The sequence below is a fragment of the Garra rufa genome, chromosome 1, assembly GCF_049309525.1.
Source record: "Garra rufa chromosome 1, GarRuf1.0, whole genome shotgun sequence".
NCBI lineage: Eukaryota > Metazoa > Chordata > Actinopteri > Cypriniformes > Cyprinidae > Garra > Garra rufa.
This window is the reverse complement of record NC_133361.1, coordinates 60216853-60229006: the sequence shown is the minus strand read 5'-3', so window position 1 is coordinate 60229006 and position 12154 is coordinate 60216853. Positions and strand designations below refer to the sequence as shown.

Genomic DNA, 12154 nt, shown 5'->3' with positions numbered 1-12154 from the left:
CCACTTGACTGCTCAGACTCCACCCATACCTGTACAGCGGCGAAAATGTCCAAGACAGAGGCTGCAAATTCTAATCTCTATCTCCCGCCTCAAAAGGAGGAAATACGTCGAACATGTTCTCCCATATTCGCGAACACCATCCCTCCGTGAAGATAAAACTAAGTTAAGGCCTTATTATTTCTGTGATGCAGAGGGAATCCCGGAATCCAGTCATGTAATTGGAGTCAATTACAGTATAATACAGATGCCACGTAAAATGTGCGATTTGATAGATAGATAGATGGATGAATAAATCAAAATATAGGTGTCCAGTAAATCAAATCGCGATGCTTGTGTTTGTGAATATACAGCGCAAAAACACTGCTATATATTGTAATTCTATATTCTGTGTGTCTCTATGAATGAGCAGCGCCGTTTTGCCTAGTAGATCTAGTACACACTCAAGTATGCATGATGCTCATGGTTTTTAAAGCATCTGCTGTCTCACTCACTGCGTTCCAGGCAACCCGTTACTCGATTTTTTCCAACCTTCTACTCGTGAAAGTGTACCGGAACGGCAGTCATGTCAAACCCGTGACTTCCCACTCGTGAACTCGTACTAGATCGATGTACTCTCAGTTCCGAGTTCTGACGTGACATAACCCACGAAACCACTATGTCAGCTACAGGTGCGGTGTTTATGCAAGTGGTACACAGTGAAAACATAGCCTTTAGGACAATATAACGTTGCAAACAAATGAATAATAATGTAATAGTAATAAATGTGCTCAGGTAGTTTGGGTTGACTTGCCTGGAACGCTATAAAGTTGTGAGTCGTGATTTACGAGCTAAAAAAAACCTGCCTGGAACGCAGCATATGTGAAGACGTGAACACATGAACATATCCAGAGCTACTCTCAGAGAACACTTAATGATCATTTTATAATTTTATTTAAAAGAATAATCATCAAATACACTAACTGAAACTCATAGTGTTTAGTACAACCTGTCAAAAAAAAAAAAGTTTGGTTTAGCCTGAAGAAATAATGACTGAAAAAAAACATAAATATATATATATACTATGCATGCTGACGAAATGCCTCTTCTGGCAAATGTGGCCATAAAGTATCTTTGTGTCCCTGCCGCAAGTGTACCTTCGGAGAGGATGTTTAGTACAAGTGGACACATTATCTCACCTCAGCGGTCAAGACTGAGCCCTGAAAATCTCAACATGCTTACATTTCTTCATCATAACCTGACCTGAAAAAAAGCAAAGAAATGCATGCTGCTATGATAATCTCAGGAAAACATTAACAAATATGACCCTGTACATATTGCTCTCCCATTTATGCTGTTAAAGAGGAAGGACAGTTTGGTTTATTCTTGTCTAATATAAAGAGAAATAACTTATTCCTTATTTTGTTCAAATGAGAGATGCGCGACTTTATTTTAATTTTTTCCCCCAAAAGGTAGACTCATACTTCCATAATTTTTTTTTTTTTTCATTTAAAAAAGTTTGTTACAATTAACCATGTTCAACCAAAAATCAAATCTCTTTTTATTCATTTAAGGGTCATTGTAGCTGATGATTATAATAATAATAATGATAGTTTAATACCGTATACCACAAAACCGCAAAACCGTGATATTGACTGAGACGATTATCATACCGTCAAAATCTCATACCGTTACAACCCTACTGGTAACCATTTTGATTAATGTTGAAAACCTACTTTTTCGAACTCCTCCTAGACCGTTAGTTGGATTTTCACCAAATTTGACTCGAATCATCTTCAGACCATGCTGACAAAAACTTATGGATTTCGTGTCGATATTCAAAATCGTTTTCATTTAACGCATCAACGAATTTACTGAAAAGATGCCAAAGCACATCTAAAGCTGTATCTCTGCAAAGCTTTGAGATATTTGCACCAAATTTTGTATGTGGCATTGTCACCTCACACTGATTACTAGAAATCAATTTGGTCAAGAGTAATAAACCATTCATTAACTACTAATTATAAAATTTCCAAAAATGCTAATAACTGTAGATAGCATTGGTCTATTGTAATGAAAGTAGTCTCAAACTATTCCTTGGGTCATGCTGACAACATAGATACCAATTATGCCACAACTTCCTGTCCACCATTTTGATTTATGCTGAAAACTTACTTTTTCGAACTCGTCCTAGATGGTTTGTCAGATTTTTACCAAAATTGAATCAGATCATCTTCAGACTGTGCTGACAAAAAGTTATGGATTTCATGTTGATAGATGAAACCGTTTTCGTACAGCACCTCTACAAATTTTCGACTTCATGCTAAAATGATTCTGAGGCTTTATCTCTGCAAGGCTTTGACATAAAGACACCAATCTTTGTGTGTGCCTTTGTCACCTCACACTAAACACACCACATCGATCTGATAACAGCGCCACCTGTTGGTCAAACGTAAGAAGCCATTAAATCATATCAGTAGGCTTTCTACATAATTTTTCTGTGATTTTGACTAAAATCATCTTAAAATTGCTTCCTTTTACTTATTGTTGCAGTTGGTCTGCTGTTCCTGCCATCCTTAGCTCCTCATTTTCCCCTTTGAGTGATTGGCCCCGTAATTGCTGCTTGCAGCTATATTTACTTCTACTACTGCTACTATTACCATTTACTGTGTCTACAGTCGTGGCCAAAAGTTTTGAGAATTACATAAATATTGGAAATTGGAAAAGTTGCTGCTTAAGCTTTTATAATAGCAATTTGCATATACTCCAGAATGTTATGAAGAGTGGTCAGATGAATTGCATAGTCCTTCTTTGCCATGAAAATTAACTTAATCCTGAAAAAAACTTTCCACTGCATTTCATTGCTGTCATTAAAGGACCTGCTGAGATCATTTCAGTAATCGTCTTGTTGACTCAGGTGAGAATGTTGACGAGCACAAGGCTGGAGATCACTATGTCAGGCTGATTGGGTTAGAATGGCAGACTTGACATGTTTAAAGGAGGGTGATGCTTGAAATCATTGTTCTTCCATTGTTAACCATGGTGACCTGCAAAGAAACGCGTGCAGCCATCATTACGTTGCATAATAATGGCTTCACAGGCAAGGATATTGTGGCTACTAAGATTGCACCTAAATCAACAATTTATAGGATCATCAAGAACTTCAAGGAAAGAGGTTCAATTCTTGTTAAGAAGGCTTCAGGGTGTCCAAGAAAGTCCAGCAAGCGCCAGGATCGTCTCCTAAAGAGGATTCAGCTGCGGGATCGGAGTGCCACCAGTGCAGAGCTTGCTCAGGAATGGCAGCAGGCAGGTGTGAGCGCATCTGCACGCACAGTGAGGCCAAGACTTTTGGAAGATGGCCTGGTGTCAAGAAGGGCAGCAAAGAAGCCACTTCTCTCCAAAAAAAAAACATCAGGGACAGATTGATCTTCTGCTAAATGTATGGCGAATGGACGGCTGAGGACTGGGGTACAGTCATCTTCTCCGATGAAGCCTCTTTCCGATTGTTTGGGGCATCTGGAAAAAGGCTTGTCCGGAGAAGAAAAGGTGGGCGCTGCCATCAGTCCTGTGTCATGCCAACAGTAAAGCATCCTGAGACCATTCACGTGTGGGGTTGCTTCTCATCCAAGGAAGTGGGCTCACTCACAATTTTACCCAAAAACACAGCCATGAATAAAAAATGGTACCAAAACACCCTCCAACAGCAACTTCTTCCAACAATCCAACAACAGTTTGGTGAAGAACAATGCACTCCCCAGATCTTAATCCCATTGAGAACTTGTGGTCAATCCTGAAGAGGCAGGTGGACAAACAAAAACCCACTAATTCTGACAAACTCCAAGAAGTGATTATGAAAGAATGGGTTGCTATCAGTCAGGATTTGGCCCAGAAGTTGATTGAGAGCATGCCCAGTCGAATTGCAGAGGTCCTGAAAAAGAAGGGCCAACACTGCAAATACTGACTCTTTGCATAAATGTGACCCTGGACCACAAAACCAGTCTTAAGTCGCTGGGATATATTTGTAGCAATAGCCAAAAATACATTGTATGGGTCAAAATTATAGATTTTTCTTTTATGTCAAAAATCATTAGGACATTAGGTAAAGATCATGTTCCATGAAGATTTTTTTGTAAAATTTATACTGTAAACCAATCAAAATGCAATTTTTGATTAGTAATATGCATTGCTAAGAACTTAATTTGGACAACTTTAAAGGTGTTTTTCTCAGTATTTTGATTTTTTGCACCCTCAGATTCCAGATTTTCAAATAGGTGTATCTCGGCCAAATATCGTCCTATCATAACAAACCATACATCAATAGAAAGCGTATTTATTGAGCTTTCATATGATGTATATATCTCAGTTTTGTAAAATTCAAGCTTATGACTGGTTTTGTGGTCCAGGGTCACAAATGTCATGTAATTGTCGATAAAAGCCTTTGAAACGTATGAAGTGCTTGTAATTTATTATATTTCAGTACATCACAGAAACAACTGAAACAAAGATCTAAAAGCAGTTGAGCAGCAAACTTTGTGGAAACTAATATTTGTGTCATTCTCAAAACTTTTGGCCATGACTGTATGTTACTTTTGATATAACATGTATAAAACTGTACTTACTTAATAAAGTCAGATTTTTACATTTTAAAACTTTGACTAATGTGCATTTTTTACATAGCCGCGGGAACGTATTTTGAGCAGGGGGGGCTGAGGAAAAAAAAAAGGGGGGGGGGGGTCGAGTTTTGCCAAGAGCGAAGTTATGAGTGTGAAATACACAGGCTTGAAAAGCGCAAGATAACTATTGTTAATTTATTTAATAATTATGTATTAATAATTATTTATTAATAATTATTTCTTGGTTTAAAATAACTGAGCTGGTCTTTATTGTTGCTGTTTTCATAAAAAAAAAATATAAAAAAAAAAAACCACACAATGAACCACAAATTAAGTATTCGTTTTAAATAAGGGAAACCATTTAGGTTACAATGCAAGTATAAGCTAGTCTTCTTCATTTTGTTAATAAGAGTTAGATGTTTTATTTTATGACTGATTTGTTTTAATAATAATGAACCACAAACTATGTCTTAAAAGTGGAAATCCATTTTATTTGCGTTACAAATTTTATTAACAAAATTGTAATTTTGTTAATAAAACTTCAGTGTCATATTAATTCATATTAATAATAATAATCAGCAGCGGAATGTTTAGAGAGAGAGTGTAATATTAGAAATAATACCAAATCAAGCGAAATATTATTAGAAACATGATAAACACTATAAACATAGCTATAAGGTAGTACCCTGACTCCAAAACAAATAATTTACAGTATTCAGAACAGAAGGAATGAAACAAAATATAGCCTATAAACAAAGCGAAACTAAAAGGGCTCACGTACCTCTGTAATTCGGCACAAATCCAAGTGTTTTCATATTCGCATTGTATTTGAATGATAAACTATTAGGCTTTGTACTTTACGTTCCTATGTCAATGAAAAAAAAAAAAAAAAAAAAAAAACATACTAGGCTACGGCCTATTTAAATTGACCAGAGTAATATTTGAAATGTTTGATTGACTGTATTTTAATTTGATAATGTACAGACTGCAATGTCAAATTGAACTGCTAGAATATGTGGTGTGCGTGCCAGGCGCCGGCGCGATCGAATAGCTAAAACATAAACTACTCCACTATTTTTGGTCATACAGAAATTGTTGGACATAATTCCGTTAAGTGTTATTTTGCACACTCAGAGGATGTGCGTTCTGTCATGTCGGATCTCGGTTTCCTTTCATGAACTTGTTTGCGCAGCGCCGCACCTTACATCGGTTTTAAATGTGTTAATTATTCAAGTCAGATATATTTTTCTATTTATACCTTTCATATATAGACTATAATTGTATTTTATTTTTATGACAACACATTTTATTTTTAATGTAACTTACATTTTCCATCATCCTGCTGAACTATTTTTGACCAAGGGTTTGTGCCAAAGGCTGCAGTCCATGCAGAATTGAATGTTCCGGTAAAACTTAAGTTGCATTGTCAGTGTCGGTCACAGCGCCTTTTAACTGGTGTTTTGGATCCGGCAATTATTAATTTACAAATTAAGCACTGGACTGTTACAGGAAAAAATATGATCAAAGTCATGGCAACAAATGATTAAATAAAAGTACGTTTACAAGCTTAAAAGTTTATAAGATACAATTCGAAATGACTTATACAATTATAAGCTCCAGGTCTGATCCGCCAGCACAGTCTATTTTTATTTTGTTTGGGCTTCGCGAAAAAATCAGAAATGCGTTTTTGTGCCATGTTGACTGGTGTATTTTTAATCTTCAATAACGCGACAATTGTTGCTTATTGTCATAGTTTTTTTTCCGTTGAATTTTAATGAATATTCGAATTAATGAAATTAGTTTTAGTTCTTTTTTGTTATAAATTTTACATATAGTTATTTTTAACACCGCACCCCCAGCACTCCCATTTTTTCTTTAGCTCCGAGCCAGGGGGTGCTGCAGCACCCTCAGCACCCCTACTTCCCGTGGTAATGCATTTTTATGAGTATTTAATAAAATAATGGTCCTGTTTAAGATGATTTTGATTGTTCAGCCGTTGCAGTGTTTTGATCCCTCTAGTGGTTGTTGTGTGTAATGTTCAGCTGCTGGACCCCTTGGGCTGTACCTGCTGCTGTGAATCCCTTCACCAGTGCGTGAGCCAACTGACCTGCTCCGATGAAACCAACGCTCATTTTGACCTGTAAATAATCACACCAATCAGCATTCACCAGCAGACTAAACACACAAGTTAACAATCAATATAAAACCACTTCATAATAAAGTGAGATAATATCAGGACGGAGTCTGCTTGCTGTATACTTCTATTTCCTGATTGGATTAAACAGCAGTAACGCAGCGGAGACAACGAGATAAATACCAAAATCTAAATGTTTAAAAGTAACTTAACAAACGTACCTGAAATGTTGTGTTTGGAAGAGCTGGTGTACTTATATTTTGTTTGTTTCACGTTTGTTTATTGTGTTCACGTTGTATGTGGACGTTTAGTTATACTGCCATTACTGAAATGGAGTAAAAGGCTTTGACCAATCACGGTAAAGCACTGCTTGAGTCTCAGCCAATCGCTGTACTTCATGCATGCCTCATGCGTCCTGATAGGTCAGCTCTGCTGTCAGACAAGCCAGTTGCGTGCGTCACTCTTCATGAGCACGTTGGCTTGTGTCAACAGAAAGACAGCAGAACTGTTTCCGCCTGTCTGATAAATTTAACAAATGTCTTTTATATTAATTATGTTTACTTTTATTGGTCAATACAATCTTCTTTCTCTCTGTCTCACCTATGTTTAAGTAGTTTACTTTATTAGAGACTTGCCATAGATCTCTCTTGTTTTCCGTTTAAGCTAAATATAATCTTTAATTATAGACTAACCCAAAACCTACTCCTAACTCACTCTTTTCTAACTGCGTAAACGTTATTTTTATTATTTTTTTATGTATTAACCTTTGCCCCAAATAAACTTAGTCAGATTTAGTTAAGTTAGGTAAGTATACATTTTCATTATGTGTAGCTTATATACATATGTATTTACATACAGTATATTACATGTGTATTTAATTTAATTGTGTATATATGTCACATGGTCCTTCAGGAGTCATTCTAATATGTTGATTTATTATCAGTGTTGTAAACAGTTGTGCTGCTTTTTTTTGGGAACCTGTGATACTTTTTTTAGGGTATCTTTGACAAATAAGTTGTTAAAAAGAACAGCATTTATTTAAAACAGAAAACTTTTGTAACAATAAACACCTTTTCTTTATTTCTTTCTTTCTTTCTTTCTCTTTTTGAAAGAAATTAATACTTTTATTCAGCAAGGATGTGTTGAATTGATAAAAAATAGTAAAGACTTATATTGTTAGAAAAAGATTTCTGTTTTGAATAAATGCTGTTATTTTTAACTTTTTATTCATCAAAGAATCCTGAAAAAAAAAAACAATTAAGCAGTACAACTGTTTTCAACATTGATAATAAAAGTAATAAATCAGTATATTAGAATGATTTCTGAAGGATCATGTGACACTGAAGACTGGAGTAATGGCTTTGCATCACAGACATATATTACATTTTAAAGTATATTAAAATAATAATTAAAAAAAACGTATATTCAATTGCAATAATATTTCATAGTATTACTTTTTCTGTATTTTTGAACAACTAAATGGAGCTTTGATGAGCATAAGAGACTTTAAAAAAAAAAAAACATAAAAAATATTACAGATCCCTAACTTTTGAGTGGCATTGTCTATATATACAAAAACATGTATACAGAAAAGAGTCTTAATTTATGTTCCTTGTCATTTTTGCTCTCTGGTATTTTAAGGTGGTACAAACAAGAAATAAAATGATCTGGACAGGGGGAAAAATCCAGTTTAATTACCAACATATTTTGATTTATTAAATAGTTTGAGAATAAGTAACAATAAATTGTTACATACAATTGTTACATGGTACTAAAAAAAAAAAAAAACATACGTGACCCTGGACCACAAAACCAGTCATAAGTGTCGAAAATTTATTTGCTATTAATATATTGTTTGTTAGGATAAGACAATATTTGGTAGAGATACGACTATTTGAAAATCTAGAGTCTGAAAGTACAAAATAAATCTAAATATTGAGAAAATCACCTTTAAAATTGTCCAAATAAAGTACTTAATAATGCATATTACTAATAAAATTTTAAGTTTTGATATATTTCTGGTTGGAAATGTACAACATATCTTCATGGAACTTGATCTTTATTTAATATTCTAAAGTATTTTTTTTTTTTGGCATAAAAGAAAAATATAAAATAATTTTAACCCATACAATGTATTTTTTTGGCTATTGCTACAAATTTACCCGTGCTACTTAAGATTAGTTTTGTGGTCTAGGGTCACATATTAGTAATAAAATAATAATATTAATAATAATAATAATAATAGTGTTGTGACATATAACCTATAACATTATATGCATACTTAAATTCTAAAAAAATACACTTTAAGTTGTACTCATAGTAAGCAACATAATAACTGTTCTAATTCACTACAAACTTAAACTTAAAGTGTTAAGTAGACAAAAAGAAAAAACATTCTTAAAGGGACAGTTTACCAAAAACTGTATAACTCCTAGAATTTTCAGAATATCTATGTGTGTGTGTGTGTGTGTGTGTGTGTGTGTGTGTGTGTGTGTTCCACAGAAATAAAAGTAAGTAGGTTTGGAATGACATGAAGGTGAATAAACAATAGCAGAATTTATATTTTTTGTGTGAACTATCCCTTTAAGAAATACAGTGTTGATGAATTACAGAGAGGTATTGTCTCAAAAGTCAATTTTACATTAGCATTGAGTCCAAAATTGTTTTGATTTCATTGTACTAAGCAAGGTAACACCTTTATGAATTAACACAATGTAAAAATTCAAACCCTGCAGATGGAAAGTCTACACATTATCATTCTAATCAACAAAAATCAAATACAAAAATCAAGAATATATAAAGTACTACAAGTACACACAACCATATTTTATTGGCACGGCTGTATGTTACAACACTTTTCATGCCTCATTTCCAGTACTCATACGTCCACTGGACTGGAGGTGAGCTGGTCTTATGCAGCTGAATGCGAGACAAATCGTATTCTTTGAGAGTACACCAGATCGGTGAAGTACAGCACCAGGTTGGCACAAGTGAACACGGCGATCACCAGCTTGCTGTCCCATGGGCACTTTCCTCTAGGGCAGTCTTCTGGCCGCCCCGGGGTGCCATACTTCTTATCAAAACTAAAAATCGGCCAGACCACAGCAGCACTCAGATACAGCAGCACAGCCAGGAAGGTGTAGATGACCACAAAGCGGTCGAAAGGGAAGCGCAGCGAAGACGTTCTTCCCGAGACGGTGAGAGCCACAACGACGACAGTTACAGCGAAGCACAGGCTGTAGACCACCACGCAGTACATTGTAGGGATGTGCCGGTTGTATTCACTGTGATTGGCGAGAGCGCCAAAGATGATGCAGGCTATGAAGCCTTGGACCACCTTGAGCAGGCCAGACACGGTGGCCATGTAGCCAACCACATGGCCCGGCTTGGCCCGTGTGATGAACACCTCGGCTCCGTAAGCGAAGCAACAAACGCTGGAGCAAACAGTGACCGCGATGCGATAGTTGCGCACCTCGCATCCTTCAGAGGGGCATTCGGATCTGAGAAAGTAGACGGGGTAGACTACCGAGGCCGTGACGTACATGAGAGTGGCCAACATGGCGAAGGCCACGGTGAAGTTATCCCAGGAGATGGGCATACACCCATGTAGCCTCGTCACGTCCATAGCAAAGACCACCAGTGTAACGGCAAAGCAGAAGCACCAGACGAACATGCAGTAGGTCCCGTAGGTGGCGCTGAAACCCGCACCGTGGGCCACCAGGGCCATGGTGGTGCAACCCAGAAGCAGCTGGCACATCCGGGCAGCGCCGAGTCCGGACAGCACGGCTGACTTGTTTAGATAATGGCCTCCTTGGGGGTCCATGGGAAGCTTCGGGTGGATCTCGATGAATCAGACGAGTGTCGCTGCACCTCCACGGCCCAGTCCACAAACCTCGCCCTTTGCCTGCCTCTTTATTTAGGCAGCCTTAATGACAAATCTCCTTTACTGCTTCCCAACTCTGCTTTATAATTACTGCAGAGTGTGTGGGATCAGATTACAGTAAAAACTCTAGATGTTCTCTCTGTCTGTGAGTGAAGAGTAACTTTGCTACAAGTGCTTTTAGCTTTTCCAAAAGATTGTCAAAATATAGCAAAGCAACAAGAGAATTGTCTTTTAAGTTCAAATCATTGCTGTTATTTACATACAGTTCCAAATTCCCGTCAATGGCTCCCGGTGGCACCTTACAGCTTGGGTCTTTACATAGTCACCTTGTCCTTGCGAGTCTTGCTCTTGGTATTTGTCAGTTGATCGTGACCACCGGATCTTTGCAGAAAGCTCCACACGAGTCGAAAGTCACTTTCAAGTTGCTGATATTGCTGAAGTGTCTCTTCAAGACCAGCTTGGTCCAAAAAGTATCCCACATGAGATGGTATCCGGTTCTCAATTTTCTCAAACGTTCTTCTTCTTCTTTTAACTCTGATTGCCTTAGATCTCGTACTTTCTCTAGCAGTGATTCCACTCTCACACACACTGGCGTGTGCTGGGCATTGAGTTGAAGTGTACTAAGGAAAGCGGCTGTAATGAGTGCATTCTGCCGAGCTCAGGGCCACGGGCTCCACCAGCTCTATAAATAGAGCCCTATATTCCACTGTGGAATGGGGTGGGAATCCAAATGTCTGCGTCAAGCAACAGTGCAGGGAGTCGTGTTTCATATGGTCGCAAACTGTGTGTGTGTATGTGCTATTTAGGGACAGTTACAAGGTGTAGGCCCTGGCACATCTATCTGGCTCAAAGAAAAAGTGCAATGTAATGGCCCTAGATTAAACAGCAAATAAAAGATTGCTTGTCAGTTTTGTACATGCTATTCAGAACAAAGATCATTTTTGACAAGACATTCTTTCATTTTTACATTTTTATTTTTTTTTTAAATAACAAGTAGCTTTCTCAACATTTTAGATGCTTCTTCTGTAGTCATCACTAGAACTGTGTCCTCCAAAAGTTATTAATATTTACAATCCAGGTAATAGTATGTACAATACCTTTAAAGTACTAATAGGTGCACAGTTTGGTGTGTGTGCATATTTAGTTTTGTTTTCAAACTCGAGCACCTCCAACACTTGGCTCCAGTCAGTCTAAAAGGAGTAGTTCACTTCAAGAACAAAACTTTACAGATAAAGTACTCACCCGGTTGTTGCCCAAGATGTTCATGCCTTTCTTTCTTCGGTCATGAAGAAATTATGTTTTTTTGTGAAAAACATTTTAGGATTTCTCTTCATATAGTGGACTTCAATGGTGCCCGCTAGTTTTCTTCTCCAACTTTAAAATTGTCCTACATCGCTGACCCAGTGTGAATATGCAAAGAAGGTCATATGACCTTTACAAAAAAAAAAGGTAAAACAGTGATGTAGGGCAATTTTGAAATTGGAGGAGAAAATAAGAGGGGAGTTTTTCAACATACCCTAACTGTATTGAACTGGATTAGTACGCATG

General features: G+C 36.9%; 2 protein-coding genes across 2 annotated transcripts in view; both read right to left on the bottom strand.

Moving 5' to 3' along the window:
• The window catches only part of pycr1a (pyrroline-5-carboxylate reductase 1a), a 20137-nt gene extending 13092 nt beyond the window's left edge, over positions 1-7045 (bottom strand). The window contains exons 1-2 of the mRNA XM_073843383.1: positions 6945-7045; positions 6655-6727 (exon numbers count right to left, since the gene is read on the bottom strand). Coding sequence (XP_073699484.1) covers positions 6655-6721 — 67 coding nt within the window. The 5' untranslated portion in view covers positions 6722-6727; positions 6945-7045. The remainder of the gene's footprint in view (positions 1-6654; positions 6728-6944) is intronic.
• A 1457-nt stretch (positions 7046-8502) lies between these two features.
• LOC141325602 (myeloid-associated differentiation marker-like protein 2) lies at positions 8503-11240 on the bottom strand. The gene has a single exon (XM_073834383.1). The coding sequence runs from the start codon at positions 10544-10546 to the stop codon at positions 9635-9637; it is 912 nt and encodes a 303-aa protein (XP_073690484.1). The 5' UTR covers positions 10547-11240; the 3' UTR covers positions 8503-9634.
• Between the last annotated feature and the right edge of the window lie 914 nt (positions 11241-12154).